At 36.1% G+C, this 22,393-nt stretch overlaps 1 protein-coding gene across 1 annotated transcript in view; it reads right to left on the minus strand.

Moving 5' to 3' along the window:
- Positions 1-22,393, minus strand: part of LOC146005024 (uncharacterized) — a 142,096-nt gene that overhangs the window by 81,664 nt on the left and 38,039 nt on the right. Inside the window, exons 12-16 of the mRNA XM_083144158.1 lie at positions 21,494-21,633; positions 13,695-13,958; positions 8,139-8,364; positions 5,891-6,022; positions 2,836-3,066 (exon numbers count right to left, since the gene is read on the minus strand). Coding sequence (XP_083000284.1) covers positions 2,836-3,066; positions 5,891-6,022; positions 8,139-8,364; positions 13,695-13,958; positions 21,494-21,633 — 993 coding nt within the window. The remainder of the gene's footprint in view (positions 1-2,835; positions 3,067-5,890; positions 6,023-8,138; positions 8,365-13,694; positions 13,959-21,493; positions 21,634-22,393) is intronic.

The raw sequence follows: 22,393 nt of genomic DNA on the forward strand, positions 1-22,393 counted from the left end.
GTTACTGAACAACACAGATCCCCAAAATGAGGACCAATCAATGAGATCAAGGAGGGAAGAAGAGTCAGAAGACCCAGAAGAGCCACCCACACTAGCAGAAATTCAAAAAGCTATTCAGAACCTTAAAAATAACAAAGCATCAGGAAAAGACAGTTTATGAGCAGAAATGTGGAAATATGGAGGGAAGAAGCTGTTAGAATCCCTACACTAACTTCTGTGCGAAGTGGGGCCTCCCCAATGGTGTAGAGGTAACGTCGTCGCCTTGTAATCAAGGGGTCCCGGGTTCGATACCTGGTGGAGGCACATCCCACTTTAAGCTGTAGGTCCAATCCCGATTAGCCTTCCTGTGCATAAAGTGGACTTAAAACAACAAATCAATCAATCCTGTGCGAAGTATTGAGCCTAGAACATATGCCAGATGACTGGAAAGAGAGTATACTTTGCCCCATTTTCAAAATAGGGGATAAACAAATGTGTGAAAACTACAGAGGAATACCATTGCTGTGTGTAGCATACAAGATATTTACAAGTATACTTAGGGAAAGATTACAACCACATGCAGAAGTTGCCAGCTTCAGAAAAGGCAGGTCTACAATAGATCAAATACACACAGTCAGACAGATACTGGAGAAGTGTTGGGAAGGGAGCATAGAAATAACACAAATCTTTGTCAATTTTAAACAAGCCTATCACTCCATTGATAGAACTAATTGGAAACATATTGAGTACATTGCATCTAAAGATATCAGTTCGGTGGTTACGCAGAGATAGGTAATTAACTCTGATACTCTTACTATTCATTTTTCCACGAAAGTCTTTTTCAGCGATCGATTTCGCCACTCGTCTGGTGGCTTCGTCAGGCGTGAACTGTCTTGCTGCGGCTGGTGTGGTTCCTTCTTCTTCCGCTTGTGCTTGTGGCGGCGCTAGTTGTTACAGTACTTTCACTTTTTGTCGTTCTCGTGCGGATGTACAAGCACAAGCGGAAGAAGAAGGAACCACACCAGCAAGACAGTTCACGCCTGACGAAGCCACCAGACGAGTGGTGAAATCGATCGCTGAAAAAAACTTTCACGGAAAAATGAATAGTAAGTGTATCAGAGTTAATATTGAGTAAATTCAGAATACCCACAAAATTAATTTGATTGATAGAAATGACGCAGAACACCAAAGCACGTGTGAAGATACAAGCAAATATGGGAGAGAGCTTTTCAGTTCAACAAGGCCTCAAACAAGGAGATGGCTTGGCATCACTCCTGTTTAATTTGTCTCTGGAATATGTGATAAGGAAACTAATGATAGATACCAGAAGAACATTAGAATATAAGTCGACCCAAATAGTTGGGTATGCAGATGACATCAATATCATAGGAAGATCAATAAGATCAATTAAAGAAGTAGTGGAAACACTAGACGAGAAAGGGAAGGAAATTGGATTACAAATTAACACAAATAAAACAAAAATATTAGTCCAAACAAAGAAAGCAAAGTCAAAAGAAAATCATACAAAAATTGGAGAACATTAATTGGAAGTGGTATCAAGTTTTCCTTATCTAGGAGCATTCATCACAGACAAAAATGATGAGATGATAGAAGTGAGAAATAGATTACAAAGAGCCAATAAAGCACACTTCTCGTTACTACCATTTATTAAATATCATGGAGTAAACCATAGAGCCAAAGTTACATTGTATAAAACCCTAATTCGCAGCATAATAATATATGGGAGTGAAACGAACATTTAATCAAAGTGCAGCTGAAATGGTGGACTTGTTTGAACGGAAAATACCGAGGAAAATATTTGGGCCAATAAAAGTGCAAGATATTTGGTGAATAAGAACCAATCAGGAATTACTTGAACTTTACAAAGATGTACCCATCTCAGCTTATATAAGAGCTAAAAGGTTAGAGTGGGCAGGACACGTAATCAGGATGGATCGCAGATAGAATCCCCAAGAAGGTGATGCAAGGAAGTTCAGTGAGGAGACCCAGAAACAGACGGGAAGAAGCAGTTGGAGCAGACGCAGTACAACTGCTTAGAACTAGGAATTGAAAGAGAGCATTCTTGGATAGGACGGGATGGAAGAGGAAGATAGGGAAGGCCATGGACCGAATACGGACCCGAGCACCATAGAAGAAGTGTGACACTTTAAAATTTTAGCAAAGTTTGACTTCGTTTATTTGTGAAGCATGTAGGCTACAAATGATAATTTCTGTTGGTGCAATACACAAATTATATGCATTCACAAACAATACCTTAATGCGATTAAAAAATATATAATTTCCAGATTATTCAATTTATTATTTACATGGAGCAGGACCATGCCCCTATACAATTGGTATCGACTCTACCTTACTTGAAACCAAGTACCGACACATAACTCTATTAATTATTAATTTACAAATAAAAACACATTATAAATTTCTGATTGGCTAGGCCAACAATCATCCTCGACTAGTCTATCCATTAGAAAACTGGCCCATCCAAAATAGTTTTAAAACAAAAAGAGCACAAATTTATTTTAGATTTTGACATTTATGCTAATACTTGTTAAAAACACAAAACACACAAACAGCACGGAAAAAACACTTTAAAAGTTTGTCCAAGCTTTTGACCCCATCTCGGCAGAGAGCAGTGTCGGCGGAACCTTAACCTCGTCCTCTCAGTCTCTCGACCAGCCCTAATGATGACTCCGTGATGGAGTCGAAAGCTTGAACAAACTTTTAAAGTGTCTTTTACCATGCTGTTTGTATTGTTTTTAACAAGTATGTTTCTGGCATATGATGTAATAATATTTTTTTTTTGTCATATTGATGCTAATATTAACAATTAATTACCTGCTTAATTTGAGCTGAATCAGATGTTTTATTGAAGTCTTCTGCTAAGTACATAAAATTGCAACTTGTGTAAACTGCATTGGCGAGAATTTCTTGGTCAATACATATTATCTTGCAATGTGTCAGGGTTCGCATTGTTACCATGGAAGTCAGTTTGTAGTTCATTTCGAGTGCTCCAGTGTGAGCCCCTGGAGAAAGTAGTTTAGGAGACCATTTTGGAGGTGAAATAATCTGGAAAAACACATATGTAAATCATTTCTAACTACCATAGAATCCTAAATTTACCTTCCCAGATTTTCAATTTTCCTCATTATATTTACCTTTCCGGTCACAATAAAGTAACTTGCTATTAAATTTTCCATAATTATATATTTTCTGGTGTCCCGCACCATGGCCGAGTGGTCTAAGGTGTCATGCTTTGGGCTCCGGCTGAGGGACGCACGCAGGTTTGAGTCACCTGGGGGAAGCGTAACATTTTTTCTCCAGAGATTTCGGCCTGTGTATGGGACCGGTGGCCATCTACCATCGTGAGGAAATTGAGGACCTACGAATGAGTAGCGTAACCCAGTCAGAGAAAACCTACAACGACTGGGCGTTCGTCGTGCTGACCACACATCGGCAGGTGGAAGTGAGGTCGGCAGTTGGTTGGTAGGCCCTGGGCTTAATGGGCTGTTACACCATTATTATTATATATTTTCCGGCTGTGGTCCATTGACGGATGTATGCTTCAGTTTTCTCTGTATATTCATTTACTTCCCACTTTCAAAAATTTCTTTTCTGCTGAAAGACGAGTGACCTACGTATTTTTCAATAAAAGATGATAAACTTACAAAATTTTGTACAATGTCTGAAAGCAAACACACATCTAAATCATATAATAATGACATTTCGTTAAAAGTTTCCTGCATTCTTGTAAGTTCAGTATTTATGCCCATAAGCAATCCAGACAATGACATGTAACCTAAAGTTCTTTGTCAGTTATTGTCATTCTGTATTCAAACATACTCTTTTGTCATATTATTATGTCAAATACAGTATGTATATAATTTACTCTGATAAGCTTACTTGACGAAGCCACCAGACAGGTGGCGAAATCGATCACGAAGAAAAATTTGTTTGGAAAAAATTAAAAGTAAGCTTATCAGGGTAAATTACCTATCTCCGCGTAACTGCCAAACAGATATCTTTAGATACAATGTAAGTATGTAGGTGGATATAAATGTCCTCGGTGCTGTAAAAACACTATTCATTTTCCCTAATTGTTATGACAATAAAATTAATATATTGTCATATTAAGATTTGAAATGGTTAGGTTAAGTTCTGAGTTCCACATTTGTGCAATAGTTATAATAATTCTGATCATATGATTACTCACAATTTATTAATATAATGCAATTAAGTGTCTGATATTACTAATTTTAAACTAATTTTATTAAATATGATGCTTAAGAAGCCAATTTGTATATCATGACCAAATTATCAAACTGTGCATTATTTTGAATTCATGTGCATAACAGTTATTTTTGACTGTTAATATGAAAAACAATATCTTCAATCATAATTATGTTATGTGTTCTTTCAGGCAAGCAAGATAAGAAACATTTAAATTTATAATTAAATTTATTGAAATTGTGTACATTTGCATTGGCATCAAGGTTTATATACAAAGGTCAACTCTTTAAAATTGTTCAATGTATATGATGTCATTCTTGGTATTTTGTATCAACACTCAAAAAATGGTAATTGTAATCACTAGATAAGTATATTGTGATAAACATTGCAAAATAGCGGTAACAGAGCAAATATGTACATTTACTTTACAAACATTCAGGCTGTTAAGCACTTATTGACAAAAATATAAAAAAACAATTGAAGATAACACAGGTAAAAATATTTCTTGAACTAGTTTTTTTGATACTAGTTGTCCGTGTTTTTTAAAAATGATCTCATGATGGATGGGAGATAAGTACAAATGTAGCTATTGGTGAAGGATTGATATTTGTATAAATCTTGATATTTTGAAAAGATTATACTTAGCAAGTTAATCGTTAATAGTTTGTTTAAACTATATAGAGACATTTTTGTTCATAACAGAATCTTGAAAATGCTTTAATAATGGCATAATCTTTAAAAAGGATTTGGAACTTGTGAAAAGTGCCAAGTTTAAATTTGAAGCAGGAAATTATTATCTGCTTGCATCTGCATTATCAAGCTAGTAGATGAATAATGCATTACCTCAAATGAATGTTTTGAGGAATAAGACAAAGTGAGAGAAATATCTTCTGCATTTTGGATGTGAATGAACTAAATGTGGAGTTCTGAAAATGGAAGAATGGAAGCCATCTTGTAAACCTGGTTGAAGAAATTTACATATTGAATATACTCAGAATTAGAACTGATGCATGCTAAAATATAAGAAAAAGACTTACTCTACCTCAAAAGGGTAGAAATATTTTCTTTATTTAAATTACATTTATATGTTAAAAATGGTCTTCTTAATCAATGCATAATTTGATGTTGTTGTAACTTTTGTTTATTCTTGTCTTTTATCAATATATTTTGCATAAAAATACTTATAATTGTTTGAGCATAAATGCAATTCCTCAGCATATGTAAGCTGGTATTCCTTTTCAACATATATCCGTAGCTTCCTACTGTGTTAACTCATTGATTTGAATTCTGATTGGTTAATATTACACTCCAGACAGGTATATACATACAATGATGTGCCACTCAGGACATCAGATTTAACCGAGAGCATTTATCAAAGTGATTGATTAGTGAGATTAACTAAATTGTCTTCTCGATATTTAGTCTCACCATCTGCATCTCTCATCTTTTTCAATTCGTAATATTGTCATACATGAAATTCAACAATTTTTGCCTAAACATTGAATCAATGGATAGGCCTGTGTATAAGCACACACCCTCACACATAAAACAAACAAAGAAACCCAAGTATTTTCAAGTATTGGTATTGGCATCTGTTCTAAGTAGTATTGGTTCAGCCCTATGAAAATATACTAAATAATTTGTACTACCAATAAAATATTACCTCACAATATCCTGCTTTTATGATGAAAATTTTCCGGTGAGTATCTTTCTGGGATATCACTATCTCATTTGGAGGGAAAAGGATAATTTTCGACTGCTTTGCTATAGTCTCAATACACTCCGATTTTACACCCTGCAAAAATATTAATAGTGACAATAACAAAATATAAGTTACATTACATAATTACAAAAATGAATTGTACTATGATACAGGAAATATAGACAAGAGGTAACAGTAAATACATTGTATTGGCATTGTTTAATTCAAGTATTTTATAATGTAGTGTAAAATGTTACAAATTCACAGATCCCAGGTTTAATCAATCACATATGGGTTTATCATTCTGTTCATTCCATAACCCATTGCATCATTCATACTTATGGTTGAAATTTATCTAAGGCAGAAAAATATTATAAAAATCACTAAAAGACAACTAGAAATAGAAATAATATTTAACGAAAAATCTTAAATGGTACACATGTGCATCTTCTATCTTTCTGCTTCCAAGGACTAAGAAATCTCAAGTAAAATCCTTTCATAAAGTTAAAAATTGTTAACATTAAATGCACTTTCAAAAGTGGGATGCCTGTGCACTTTGTTATCTGCTCAGTGATTAAGAAAGCATAATTGAAGAGTTGCATGAAGTTGCAGCGTGTGTAGTATTTGAAAAAAAAAATCAGTGTACGGGATATTCTAGTAAGCAGTGGGATATTAAATATATGTAGTTTAGTAACTATGGAAAGTAATGGAAAGTAACAATCAAAACGAGGGCAAGAGGGTGGATAGTGAACTGAAGGAACTGATAAAGCACAACTGAGAAGGCACCACAACCTATAAAACACAACTGAGATGGAACCCATAAAATACAATCAGGAAGATACTACAACCCATTAAATACAACTGACAAGATACTACAACCCATAAAACACAGCTGAAAAGATACCACAACTCATAAAATAAAATTAAGAAGATACCACAACTCATAATATACAATGAAGAAGATGCCATAACTCATAATATACAATTAAGAAGATACCACAACTCATAAAATACAATTGAGAAGCTACCACAATCCATTAAACACAACTAAGAAGATACTACAACCCATGAAACACAGCTGAAAAGATACCACAACTCATAAAATAAAATTAAGAAGATACCACAACTCATAATATACAATGAAGAAGATGCCATAACTCATAATATACAATTAAGAAGATACCACAACTCATAAAATACAATTGAGAAGCTACCACAATCCATTAAACACAACTGAGAAGATACTACAACCCATAAAACACAGCTGAAAAGATACCACAACTCATAAAATAAAATTAAGAAGATACCACAACTCATAATATACAATGAAGAAGATGCCATAACTCATAATATACAATGAAGAAGATGCCATAACTCATAATATACAATTAAGAAGATACCACAATATATAAAACAGAACTGAGAAGATAGTACAATCCATAAAACACAGCTGAGAAGATACCACAACTCATAAAATACAATTGAGAAGCTACCACAATCCATTAAACACAACTAAGAAGATACTACAACCCATAAAACACAGCTGAAAAGATACCACAACTCAAAAAATAAAATTAAGAAGATACCACAACTCATAATATACAATGAAGAAAATGCCATAACTCATAATATACAATTAAGAAGATACCACAACTCATAAAATACAATTTAGAAGATACCACAATATATAAAACAGAACTGAGAAGATAGTACAATCCATAAAACACAGCTGAGAAGATACCACAACTCATAAAATACAGTTAGAAAGATACCACAATCCATAAAACACAACTGAGAAGATACTACAACCCATAAGATACAATTAAGAAGATGCACATGTGTACCATTTAAGATTTTTCGTTAAATATTATTTCTATTTCTAGTTGTCTTTTAGTGATTTTTATAATATTTTTCTGCCTTAGATAAATTTCAACCATAAGTATGAATGATGCAATGGGTTATGGAATGAACAGAATGATAAACCCATATGTGATTGATTAAACCTGGGATCTGTGAATTTGTAACATTTTACACTACATTATAAATCCATAACTGAGAAGATGCCATAGCTCATAAAACACAACTGAGAAGATACAACACATAAAACATGATGGGAAGATACCATAACCCATAAAACACAACAAGATTCTACAACTCATAGGTATTGCTGAAATATAAACTACTGTTGTATGTACGAAATTATAATTACCTTAAACATCTCTACGTTTTCAATTTCGTTGATTGTTTCTCTTAGTAAAATATCTCCTTTCCATGTTAGGTCATTCAGAAGTGGTGCATTATTTCTTATCTCAATTGCTCTATCATGTACCCATTGAAGCTCAAGGAAATTTTCCACACGTGCTTGAATTTCTTTTGTAATTTTATTTTCTTTCATGAATTTCCTTACAGCATATATAACTTCATGAAATTCCACCCTGAAACAACATTATTTTGCAAAATACTTCATTATTGAAAAAAAGTAAAGTGCTCCCCAGTGCTTTGCACCACACGATGAAGGCAGATAGGGGGTGTGGGGTTAGGGCCCCACACTTTCTTGATCTCCGCCGAGCTGGGGGTAATGTGATCAGCACCATGCCTCTGGCCACCTTTACCCCCAGAGTATTCTCTAGGTACCCACTTTATACGATGCTGGGTGGGTGCCAGAGCTGCTTGAACAGGTTGAAAAAGTCCCGGTTCTCCCCTGCCGGGGATCGAACCCAGGTCTCTCGCATGGTAGTCAGACGCCCTAATGAATGAGCTACCGCGGCTTTTAAAATATAAAATTTTAAATAATTTCAAATAAAAAAAAATACTTCATTAAAGAGGACAAAATGACAAGAATTGCAAAATTCGCCTACATTTTGTGGGAGTGATGTGTCACATAATTTTCAAAATATTAGCACAATACAGGGTGTCTCATAAGTAATAGTGCAAACTAACACAAGTGAACGTACACGATAATAGAAGCAAAAAAGTCTCAGTAAACATGGGTCTGCAAACAAGCCATTTTCGAGATAATCGCGAATGTGTGATTACAAGTCGCCATTGACTTCATTCTTTGTAAACGTCGTCCTAGTTGGTAAAATGCTTTCGAACACCCCCGGTTCATTTTGGAATTGGACACAAGCATGTACAATTCTCTGTACTGATTGTATCCAGCCTGTTTGATTACAACGCCACCTCTCGGAAAAGTTCCGTTTTGTAAACAAAGAGCAAACCTCGGAACGTGCAAGGAGTAAAGCACTCAGGTTTACAAAATGCAATCAGTGATGGCTTCTTACCACACATTATTAGCATTTTTACCAACTAGGACGACGTTTACAAACAATGAAGTCAGTGGCAGCACAGCTTGTAACCACACATTCACAATTATCTCAAAAAAACAGCTCATTTACGGACCCATGTTTACAGAGACTTTTTTGCTTCTATTAGAATGTACTTTCAACTGTGTCAGTTTGCACCATTACTTTTGAGACACCCTGTATATAAATTAATTAGTTTCTGTATGTAATTTTCTAATTCTAGAAGCTAAGGTGTAAATTGGGTTTATTCCATGTGAAATCTGCCAATGAAGAGGTACTTTTCAATCTCACATATTTTGATTCATTTGAAATTTGACATACTGAAAGAGCCACACAGTACTTTAAAAGAAATTAAATGACCCATTTTTAATAAAATGGCTACCAAAGTTTTCTTTACACCACCTTCAATTGCTTTCTCTTTACTCTGACATAGGCATGCAATATCCCGTGTGAAAGAGCCCTTTCAGACCGTTCAAACGTCGTCTGAATAACATCTATGGGTGCCCTCATTGCCGAAATATTGTAATTTTTAGTTAAGAAGGTGTTGAAAAAAATGGTCAAAATCGCACATTTTGCACCCCTGTAATTTCAGAAATTCCAAAGATATGGATCTACAACTTTGCATATTTTTATACCTCAGGTGGTCCCATCCAATATGCAAAATTTCACATGAATCAAAAAATGTAAGGTTGAATTTGTTGATTTGACATGGAATGACTCAATTATGAGTTGGTTTGAGTTGGTGTTTTAAGTCCACTTTATGCACAGTGAGGCTAATCGGGACTGGACCTACAGTGTAAAGTGGAATCCGAACCACTATGTGCCTCCACCGGGTATTGAACACAGGACCCCTTGATTACAAGGCAACGACTGACTCAATTATGAAGAACATGCTTTCCTCTGGTAGATTCTAAAGCATTAGAAGTTTCAACTTTAATTTCAAATTAATAATGTGCGAAAATTTACTTCAAGTTGTGGTTTGTAAACAATTTCAGAATTACATCACAAATGTTTAAAGTACTGTGTGTATATATAATATGGACATAAGCACTGAATGCAAATGGAACTACACTAACAAATTAATACTTTGGCCGTTCAGAATTGATTGAGACTGTGTCCCTTGCGTCTATATGCTGTAACCGAGAACCGGAGTGAGGGTGGTGCATAAGAGCAGTGACCTTGGACTGTGTGCCACCAGACTTTCATTTTCCTAGCTGCAGACAGCATCATGTGACAGGCATTTGTTTCTCAAAGTGTAGTCGGAGTTGTGGATACGTGATGTGCTGCCAAATGGAGGTGTACGATATCAGCATGAAGGTCAACTACCACGGTCAAAGGTGAACCACAAATATTTTCTCTGGCCCTTCTGATTATACAAGCCCTCAAGAAAATTGTTTAATTTTTACACTGACAAAATTTCTGCAATGGAGAATACTACTGGCGGTTTCAGGATTCGTGAACAAGGGGTATGATAAGAAAAACAGTGCTCCGCCTGTACTTATACAGAATGAAAATCGATTACACAGTTTCACACCTTCTTTTATATATTACAATACCTTTACCAATTACCAACCGCGTAACCTATATTTGTTCACACTGAATTTCAATAAATTTAAAATTTCCTGCTTTTCTGTTGATCCATTGATAATTTTCTACAATAAAATTTGCTCGGGGATTTATCTTCTAGTAGAATGTATTACACTAATTTTTTTTCTAGTAATTTTATATGTAGTATCTGTATGACGATATTTTTATAAGTTTAATAATACAGTATAATTAACGTAAGAACTTTTTGGAATATACTGCACTAGTAAAAAGGATCCCATATTATATAGGAATATTTCTATATGCTTCTAACAAAACTATTAACATTTAGTTATTGATATTTAATAATTAAATAATATAATTAATGCCTCTCTGCCCAATGGTGTGTTTAATTAAAATGGGCATTTCACTTACTCGCTTCAACAATAATATAAGAAAATCAGACATTTAAATGCTAAATTCCAAATCAAGGTCTCGTGTCTCGATGTTCGTCATATGTGTGTTCCGAAAGTCTTAACGAAATGAACGCATTCAACGAAAATAACTGGGCTTGTGAATCTGGTGAAACCAGTTATTCTACAGACTTATGGGACACACTAGGCGAAAGCACAGGTGCAGCATTTTGTTTAGAGAAAGTTTCCACATGGTGTCCAGCGGAAGGAATGTCCTTATCGCAAAAATAAACTCTACTGTGGACACTGTTACTCATTTTCATCACATTCTAAAAACAGTTAAGACATATTCATCTTGTGCATGTTGCTTCATACGCTATCTGTTAAAATTATAATACATATTCCAAACTAGTGCAGTTTGAATCCATCAGCGCGTGCGTTGTCTGCAGGCAGCAGACTATTCTCACCGAACAAACCAGCCTCCTTGCCTGTGCATTTGGTGAATCTCGTTCTTGCTCGAAACGCATGGAATGCGATTTTTGGGACAGCATAATGAAACTCATGAAACGCATGGAAGCACTTATGGGACAGCCAGTTACCATAACTTGTTTAATGTGTTAAACTCGTGTAACTTTCGAACGGGCTCTATATCACAGATTTTGTGTCTGGTTAAACAAAATACAAAATGCACGTAACCTTAAGTTATTGAGAGGATCAAAACACGTGACTTGTTGCCCCTGAGAAGAAAAGTTAAAGAAATGCATAATAATTTTTGCAAACATCTTCCCTATTAGCTACCGTGTTAACCTTGAAAATTAAGATTTTTAGTGCTAAGTATACATACCAACATAAAAAAAAAAGAAGCCACAAAGACGAAATTGAGAACTTCAGAGTTCTGAACAATATAATTACATGTCTTATCTTAATATTTTCTTTTCTTTGGGGGTCGATAAAAGAGAATTTGTTTCTTGCTTTTATAATGATTAAGATGACCAGAAGTATGAGAAATGGGTGAAACTATAGAATTAGGTATGACTACTTCACTCAAATACTCGCTCAAAACGTATGTTTTGGTTAACTTTTTTCCTCAGGGGCGAAATGTTGAGTGTTCTCATTGTCCTTCAATAACTTAACTTCACGGATGAAAGGTTGGTTAAATAACTCACGTTTCATTTTGTTGTTGTTAGCCGTACCTAATACTATATGTAGTTTTACCAAGAAATGCCCTGCTGGCCCTCGTGGCAGAGTGGTTAGCACATCGCACTACAACGCCAGGGGTCCCGGGTTCGAATCCTGGCCTGGGCATGATTGTTTGTGAGAGTCCATTCATCAATTTCATCATATCATCACTCATCCTCATCTTCGCAAATTAGCCAAAAGTGGCAGAAGAAGCGAAGTAAAATAAAGCAAATCAATCAATCAAACCAAGCAATGTCCAATTCTTGCAGCAATATTTTATTGTGATTTCAAAAGAAAAACCCAGGAGAGAAGCAAACACAAAAACAACAATAAACCTGACATAATTAATGTTATCCAAAATTCAAGTGTCAATATCTCTAGTTTCGAAACTCGAATCGCAAATTTTTTTTCACTATGATAATATTCGGGAAAAGTGTACAAAAATGATTCGCTAGAAGTAGGCCGTTTTTCAATGATTTCAATAACTCACCTGATTTCGAACATTTCAGAAAATTATTCATGAAAGTAGACTGACGCAAGGTAGCCTTTTCCCATTCCTTCTGGCTTTTTCTATTTTCTGCCCCTTACAGTTTTTTCTTTGCTGTACTCATTTTCATTGGATGCGAAAACAGAAAACCTGTTAAGACCGTACTCTTCTAATGCATGCGATTCACTCACTACCAGACCACAACTGAGTATCCGAAGGGAAGCAATACTACGAAATACTTTTAAAAAAATGTTTATCGTGTCGCTTATTGTTGCGGATCATTAAAATGTTCAAAAACGTCCAGTAACACTTCCGAACAGCCACCTGCCACATTCTGAAACAGTGAACGGAAAAAGAAACACCGACAATTTAATTCGTAAAAGTGAGAATGGATCTTATGAGGGATTGTTGATTAAGAGGACAAGTTAATAACAAAATTGAATAACTATGCATTTCAGTACACTAACTTTACAAAATGTAAATAAATAAATAAAAAAAGTTGTACTGGACAATTAGTCACGTGGTGGATCAAGAAGTCTCTCCCCAAGGCTATAATAATAATAATTGCAATAAAAGTGTTTATTTTTATTAGTTTACAATAGATATTATTTTATAATTACCATTATTTCTACTATTCAAGTTTTATCTTTGGCCCGACCCCCTTACAAAATTTTCTGGTGATGCCAATGGTAGCATTGTACAGGACAGCCAATATTTTTCTAAAATGTGCACATTGCAACTAAGATAGTTATATGATTTAGCGCATAAACCTCTCAAAGATGACTAGCAGATAGAGCTCCCACGGCCAGTCTCTACAAACTTATAGTAAGTAAATCTTAATGTATACATTCTCAACTTACTCAGAACCTCTGTATAAATTCAACGTTGCAGAAAACTCTGCAACGCAATAGCTATACAGTATGATGCCAAACACCACTTCCAGACATGCTAAAATTATATCCTCCTTGTTCTCGGGCAAAAGATCACCATATCCTGTCGTGGACAGCAAAAGCGAGGAAAAGTAGACGGAAACCGTGAAAGGGTGAGTGAAACAAGGATCGATGTCCTTTAGGTCAATCTCGGAATTCATCAGTGTTGAAAACCATGTATCTACCGAGCACAACCTGTATGAAGAGATATTCAAGTTTTATACTTCGCTTCTTGTCAAGGGTGCATGATACAATAAACTTTAAACAAATTGGAATGTCTCCACAAGTTCATGAGCTCGTATGGGCCAAAAAAATTTACGTTTTAATAAATTAATTAATAGAATTATTGTATTGTATTAGTCACACCTTGTGAGTAGCATAGTAAGCCCGTTACTAACCATTATGAATGAATAGGTGTGTAAGGAAGAGGTTTCTTTATTTGTATCTAATATACACTGCTGGACAAAATAAACCGGACACTTGCATTTTTTGTGATAACGCAATAGGTTGATAAAAGCTCTGATTCGAAGGCTAACTAAATATTGCAGAAACTGAATTAAGTACAAATGCATAAACAAAGTACGAGTCTATGAATGGTGCATATGGTACTACATGATCTGACAAACATTCTGTAATATACCTGCAAGCTGTCATTGCAATTCAGATGTCAAATATTAAAGTGTCCGGTTTTCTTTATCCAGCAGTATATATTTGGCTGTTGTAACTTTGTTATCCATGGAATATCAAACTCAATTTTTTTTTACAGGCACCCTTCACCGAGTACTCTTTATGCTGTGAATATCAAATTTTTAATGCCAACCAGAGATATTGGGGGTCAAATTTTGAAAAAAATGGAAAACGATAATTTTCAAAAAGACCTATGACTAAAAGAGGAAACAAGTAACAGAGCTCAAATATTTTCTGCTAAAATTGCCTGAAGAAGGAGGCGGTTGTACCTCCGAAACGTAGCAGTTTCAAAGAAGGAAACTCACAATATTGTAAGTAGTGACCTTTTATTTGATATTTTTATTGCATTTTCATAATAGAAATATTTTTTAATATTTGTCAACTGTGAGTAATTCGCGGAAAACAAATTATGAAACTAAACACCGATACGGGGGAAAAAGTGCGAACTTCTCAAAAGTCAAGGATTAGGTTGAACAACACAATCAATAGCATCTGGTTCCTTAAAGAATGGAGGAGGTTGGGGGTTATCCCAAACTTTCTAAAGTGTTTTTCTTGTATGTACGCATTGCTTGCATTGTAGAATTATTTTTCTGTAGTTTACGGTTATTACAAGCATAACATCACAATGAAAAACTGTTTTCTTATGCTTGTAATAACTGTAAACTACAGGAAAATAAAATATTTATAAAGTGGGGGTATAAACCAATAAGTAACAAAGGGGCTGAACAAAAGAAATTTACAGTTGAGAATGTTGTGTAAATGTATTAGGGAGGCTTACGGGGAGGTGGAGCAACTTAATAAAAAATGCTTATGTATGCACCTGGAGCTGGGCAGATTGCTGGATGGGATGGGAATCTGATTGAAGAGAGGCACTCCAAATGTGTGAAAAGGGCTAACGAATTAAACAAGAAAAGAATATGAAACAAACTGGGAAAAATGAGGGATCGGGAAAGGAAGAAAAATGAAAGAGAGGGAAACAAGAGGGAAGAGGGAGGGAATTGTGGTAAACTTAACAGAACATGCGATTCCAGATGATCTCGTGGAGATTTTAGAAAAAGGGCAAAAGTTCGTGATAGGAAATGAACACATTGAAAAAGAGGAGTTTATAATTGCGGCTGAAAGAGCTGGGATGACGAATGATGACATGGAAGATAGGGCCGAAGCCAAAGGGAAAATTCACGATATTATAGAAGAAAGGGTCAGAAAAGAGAATTTTGGGGAAAACAGGGAATAATGAGGGCACAAGGGATAAAGGGGAAAACGAACATAGGAAAAACATGACAAAGATAAAGAATGTGAAAGACAAGAAGGTGTACTTGATCCGATCTGACAAGGACAACAAAATGGTAGTGACAGGCAAAGATACTTATGAAAGAAAAATGGAGGAATGTTTTTGTTGCAAAGACTTCGTAAAGATCAAAGATAACCCAATAAATAAAATTAAAAGGGAGATTAGGAAAGGGTTGATACTAGGGATGTGCCGAAGCCAATTACAGATGTATGAAAATCATCAGAAATTGACATATTGGCATCGGCAAAAATCCGATATTTAAACCGGTACAGATTATACTATAGTTTTACCTTCTAATAAGTTTTATATTTTTGTTTTGTAAGATTTATTGAAAATTTGGTTATGATTCTTCATCATTGTAGAGTTTTTGCAATAAAATTATTGCAAACTCTCATTCAGAGGATCAACCTAACTATAAATCGGAAATAAAACAGTACATTGCTGAACCAGGATCTGCTGTTGTATTGGAAATTCAAAAATGAGTATTCAAACTTGAAGCAAGTCCTGAGAAAATACCTGGGCATACCTGCTGCATCAGTATTCAGTGATTGAGTGTTCAGTGTTGCTGAACAGATTTGCGATAAGAGAAGAAGTAGGTTACTTCCTGAAGTGCTTCCAAATCTCGTATTTCTGAAGTTGAATCTGGCAAACAAAGAACTTCTTGTGTACTAATGTTAAATCTCTAGGTTCACATAACCTTTTGTAGATGCAAATGTGCATTCGCATCTCTTGAGAATATATATGTATATACATATGATATGCAATAGAAATGTACATACCTCCCATTTCTGTTTAATAATCTTATGTATCGGAATTGGTTAAATATCGGCATCGGTATCAGTTCCAAAAATTATCGGTGAGTACATCGGCATCGGTAAATTTTCAGCTTCATCACATCCCCAGTTGATACAAGTATAACATTGGCTACATCTACAGAAAAGAAATTAATTGAAAATAGTAAGAAAGGCAGTATCCCAATTGCATTCGGGATTCCCAAAATCCATACGGAAGCAACCCCCCTCCCCTAAGACCAATTATACCAATGTACACACATCCAGGATATTTCCTGGCTAAAACTTTGGTCAAGCAAATCAGGGAAGTGGGGGGAAGAAACAGAACACAGCGTCAGAAATTCATGGGAGGTTAAGAAAGAGATTGAGAAATTGATAATCACACCCCAAGATAAAATTATGAGCTTTGACATTGTAAACCTATACCCTAGTGTCCCCAGAGCGGATTGCCTACAAAGATGGCTTATGGAAAAAGGGGTGGACGTAATAATAGCTTGGAAATTTGTAAGATGGTTTCAATTAGTCACAGGGTACAACTATTTTGGTTTTAACAATGAAATTCATTTACAGAAGGAAGGGCTAGACATGGGAAACCTGGTATCTGAGATTATCTCCAGCATCTTTCTGCATTATATAGAAAAAGCAGCCTTAGGACTAATGGATAATGAGATCAAATTTTTCGGAAGATATGTTGTCGACATACTAATAATAGGTGAGGAAAAAGGGTTAAATAGAATGTATAATATTTTGGGGGAGCAGGAAGATCATATCAAGTACACCAAAGAAGAAATGAGTAACGGGGAAATAAACGTTTTGGACCTCGGAATTATTAGCAACAAAGGGAAAATTAGAAATGGAGTGTTTCACAAGGCACTATAGTGCGCGTCAAATCTCCTGCATATGGCGATAGCCAATAGCAGCGCACTGCAGCGGTGCCATGTCGAAATCTCACACGGAAAGAGACAGCGTGGTCGAGCGAAACGCCTTGTCACGGAGAGCACGGGACATTAGATAATATAACATATAATAAACATAATGGGAGAAAAGAACATACCTGATTAGGGACTGCATAATTCTTTCAATATTCTCAATATATCTTTGTAAGATATTTTGTCCCGTAAAGAGTACGTTATCTTTTTGGTAGTAGAAAATTCGCCACGATCGTAAATTTCAAAGACTGTTCTACGAACTACGTCTTTTTTCAAAGTCATCTAAATTTGTCGTTCTTTTCGGTATGTTAATGTGCTTTCTAGTCTAGGTTATTGAAACATTGGAGCAGGCCCCGATCCACATTGTTTTGCCCCCGAACATATCCGAGAAACGGTAGCTTGATTCACACCACACGCTTGAGCTGTTAGATCCTGGCACTTCTTAAAGTCAATTTTACTTCTTTGTTCGTCACTCGAACACTTTTTTTTTTTTTTTAAATGTACACCTGAAAAATCACCTGTCGTGCCTGGCTTCGTACAACACTGTATTTTTCCCTCTTCTCTCGCCATCACTACCACTTGGTTTACTCAACGACATGCTGCACACACCCACTAAACACATGAAAAAAAAAAACGAACAATGACGGTATCCTCTTCGTCAACTTCTTCTGCCATCACTGGGAACGAACGTGCCCTGTTCCCTTCGCTAATCGGAAAGTTTCGGAATGCGACAGGAACGAAGGGAGAACAAAAACGATACAATGCAAATACGTTTATAATAACATTGCTTCTACAGAGGGAACGGTATAAGCTACAATCACGCTTGTTTTTCGTACATACTCGCAAATTCATTATCTTTCCATCTGTTGAACTACTGACACTTGAAATAATCTATTTATATCCGAGCGCCAGGTACACGATTTAGTAGCGAGGTGAAACAGGTTCTGAACTAGGCAACGCTGCACGTCCGTGATTCGCTGCTGCTGTTCAGCAGTTCAAGGCCATATGCAGGAGATTTGACGCGCACTCTAGCAGGGAATATATATATTAAGAAAGAATCAGAACATGCAAGAAGAATGAAAAATAATGTTTTTCTGAACTTTTACATTAGAGCCAATAGGCTCTGTAATCAAAAAGAACTCATAAAAGAGAAAGAATGGATCATGAGAACAGGGATGGGTATAGAGGCAATGAAATGAGGATAATAAGAAGGTGTGCCTATAAAATCTGCAAAAAAGAAAAAAAGAGGGAACTTTGGGAAGAATGAAACAAAAGGGAATGAAGGAGGGGAAGATTAAAAGGCATGTAAGTTCACGGGAATTCCATACTTCAAAAATGTTTCAGAAAAAATCGAAAAAGTATTAAAAGGGTATATATCAAATGCGGAATGAGAGCCCCGCGGAACATTGAGAAGCACTTCTCTGAGTATAAAAGAGCAGGAATGGAAAAAGTCAAAGAAGAAGATGAGAAAGGGGTGTATAGCATTAGGTGTGATGTGACAAAGAATATATCGGGCAAATGGGAAGAAGTGCGAAAATTAGATGGAAGGAGCATGATAAAGATATCAGCGATGCAATTCCTAGAACTGGTCTATCAGAGCACATTCTGGAGAATTCACACAAAATTAAGAAGAGAGGAGTTATTAGAAGGGAAAGGGATACCATTAATAGGAATGTATATGAAGCAGCCAACATATGTAAAGATAGGAATAATAAACTGAATAGGGAAGATGGAAATCTCGACGATATTTGGATTAACATGTTTAAACGATGGGAAAACTGCAAAAAAAGAAATAAAATAGGCTTCCAGGTAACCCCGGAAGTAATCCGGGCTGCACAGGAAATACGTGAATTCGATCTGGAAATGACGTAGATGAAGGGAGGAGTAGACAGCTGAAAGGTAATAGCCTGTGTCAGCTTCCTGCATTCGACACGGGAGCATCAGCTGATGACAGCATGTTTGGCAGGAGGTTTTGATATTATAGTTTTCATCAGTTTCAACCTGTTTTTGTAAATTTTAGTGTATAATGACAAAGGGTAAGGATATATTTTTTAAATAGGAACAAGTTTTATCAAATTTTCTACCTCCATTCCAACCCGCAAGAACCTTTTCCTTAAAAGATAAACTTGACACGGCATGGTAGCGACACATGCCTAAAATTGCCTGAAGAAGGAGGCGGTTGTACATCCGAAACGTACCAGTTTCAAAGAAGGAGACTCACAATATCGTAAGTAGTGACCTTTAATTTGATATTTTTATTGTGTTTTCATAATATAAAAATTTGTTAATATTAAAACTTTGGATGCGTATCTTCCATCTAAAATTATAGCTCTGATATTACAGTACTTACGCTAAAAAAAAATCCTAAACTTTAATTTTAGTTGAAAAGTGAGTACCAGTTTGGTCCTAAATTTCACCCATTTTCATTAGAGATGATTAAAAAACACACAGGAGATAAAATGTATCTTGAAATGTACTGAAATCAATGTTTTGTACCCCAGCTTTCTATCATTTTTCTTAGCCGAGTTATCAAATATCTTGCAACTGTCTGCAAAGGCCAAAAGTGTCGGAAGCCATGAAACAAAAATGGCCAACCTAAAAAAGAAAAAAATGTGTGTTTTGAACTACGGCCATGTCTGAAAGTTGCAAGACCATACTTGAAGCGAGCAGTCTCGAAGTCTTGGACTGGAAGCAGAAATCTTTCAAATTTCACTTCGACTGCAGCACCTAATATGGTCTCATGTATAGCCCGCATTATAATCACTTGTTTTTCACCATAGAAATCACATAGCATTTTAAAACGTTCTTATACAGTGGTGGGGTTTTAAACCGTCATGGTTTTGGAACAAAGCATGGTAGAAAGATGAACAATACGTCAAAGCAAAGAGAAAATCTCCAAGTTTATGTATGCGAAAGCTTACGTGCTGACACCTACAGGCACGAGGGGTAGCGCATGCACGTTGTGTTTCAAGGACATGCAAGCTGCACAAGCTCGTTAGTCCTCCTCGCTACTGAGTCATCATGCTTGCGGTGCAGTGGAAGGTTCAATGTGTGTTTGCTGAACAAACATAAACGGGGACCACCTTCCTGGATATGTTACAAGGGTATGCAGTGCCCCAAAAACCAGAGAATTCAATTTTCCAGTTAGACGGTGCTCCTCCATATTTCATCAGCAATGGGTCGGACGAGGAGGGTGGATTGCCTTGCCCCCACGGTCTCCAGACCTTACACCCATGGATTTCTAGTGGGGTTATGTCAAAACATAAGTGTTTTCCTGTTAATTTCAAAATCTGGACCATTTAAAAGCAAGGATCACTGAAGCTGTTTCGTCTATCATGCCGGATGTTCTCTGCCGTTTTTGGGAAGAGACTGAATATCGTCTTGACGTCTGCAGGGCAACTAAGGGATCACACATCAAAGTCTACTGAACAGGTAAGAAACTTGGAGAGCTTCTCTTTGCTTTGACGTATCGTTCATTTCTCTACCATGCTTTGTTCCAAAACTATGACTGTTTAAAACCCCACCATTCTTTTACGGACACACAGTATTTGCATTTCCTCACACAATAGAAGAACTGCAACCAACTTGCTGACTTTTGATTTCAATTATTTCAAAGTGAATAACAAGCTAATGAGTACAGTAAAGACGGCAATCGGTAGTCCCTAGTGAAGTACAGAAGACAGCATTGTCGAGTCCTGCATGGTGCAGTCTCGAATGCTAGATTAATTGGCCCTTTCGAACTACACTAAGTGATGTCACTTCTGACAAGACCGTACTTCGAGCCTGCATTATGGACTTTTTGGACACAGCCTACTTCTACATGTACAAAAGGAAGCATTTGTTTCCGAAGATTGGTTTCCAAGTGACAAGTGTCGCTTATCACCTGTCATGCATTCCTTCTGTCTGAAAACTTCGTAAAAGTTTAATCTAAAATTTCTCAGCTATTGTATCTGAAGTGTGGGATATGAATACACACAAATAGACTGATATTTATGAATGCCATTATACAGTACCTTGAAATGTAAAACTTACTGAAAGAAACATGCCCTGAGGTAAAGAATGCAGCCACACCAAACTGTTGCACCCAAGATGAAAATTGCATATTTTACTGTTCTGATGAACGTAACATTGCTCCAAGGGTCAATTTCATAAAAAGAAAATAATTTCCATACCTGCAGAGAGACAGATGGATACACTTAGAATATTGTGGAGTGAAGAATAATACATTGCTAGTATTACTACTACAACAAAGGTCAGGGTTGTGAAATTCCAAGGTGCATAGAAATTTCTGAATGTTTAAGATATGCTATCAAAGGATTTAGTGTGTATGGTTTATGATCTTTCATGACACTTGTACTTGATGCCGGCTGCTTCACTGTTAGATAGGAGTGCAGCCATTATACACAAAGTAAATGGAATCCAAAGTCATGCACCATGTGGTCTAAGGCATCATGCTTTGGGCTTCGGCTACAGGACGTGTGCAGGTTCAAGTCTCCTGGGGGTAGCGTAACAAACTTTTCTCTTGAAATTGCAGCCTGAGTATGGGACCGGTGGCCACCTACCATCGTGAGGTAATTGGGTAGCTACGAATGAGCAGTGTAACCAGTTCATGGAAACCTACAACTGGGGGTTCATCGTGCTGACTACACATCACCCGTAACTGGTTGGATGATATCCCACTTCAACAGTATGACGTATTAGTCATAATCTCTTAATATTTGGCAATGTTATTTGTATATTAACAAAATTCGATTAAATGATAGCATATAGCAATGTATGCTTGCGTAATAAGAATGAAAAGTTGATTTGGTTGCGGAAAGTCACGATAGATGGCATACGAATTCAGCTTGAAGCGATCTCCACCCTAATTCATCAAATCCTCAATAGTTGTCACCTAAGTTGTTTTCTAAATTTCAATTATCTATTTTGCTT

The sequence above is a fragment of the Lepisma saccharinum genome, chromosome 22 (genome assembly GCF_977018435.1).
Source record: "Lepisma saccharinum chromosome 22, izLepSacc3.1, whole genome shotgun sequence".
Lineage (NCBI taxonomy): Eukaryota > Metazoa > Arthropoda > Insecta > Zygentoma > Lepismatidae > Lepisma > Lepisma saccharinum.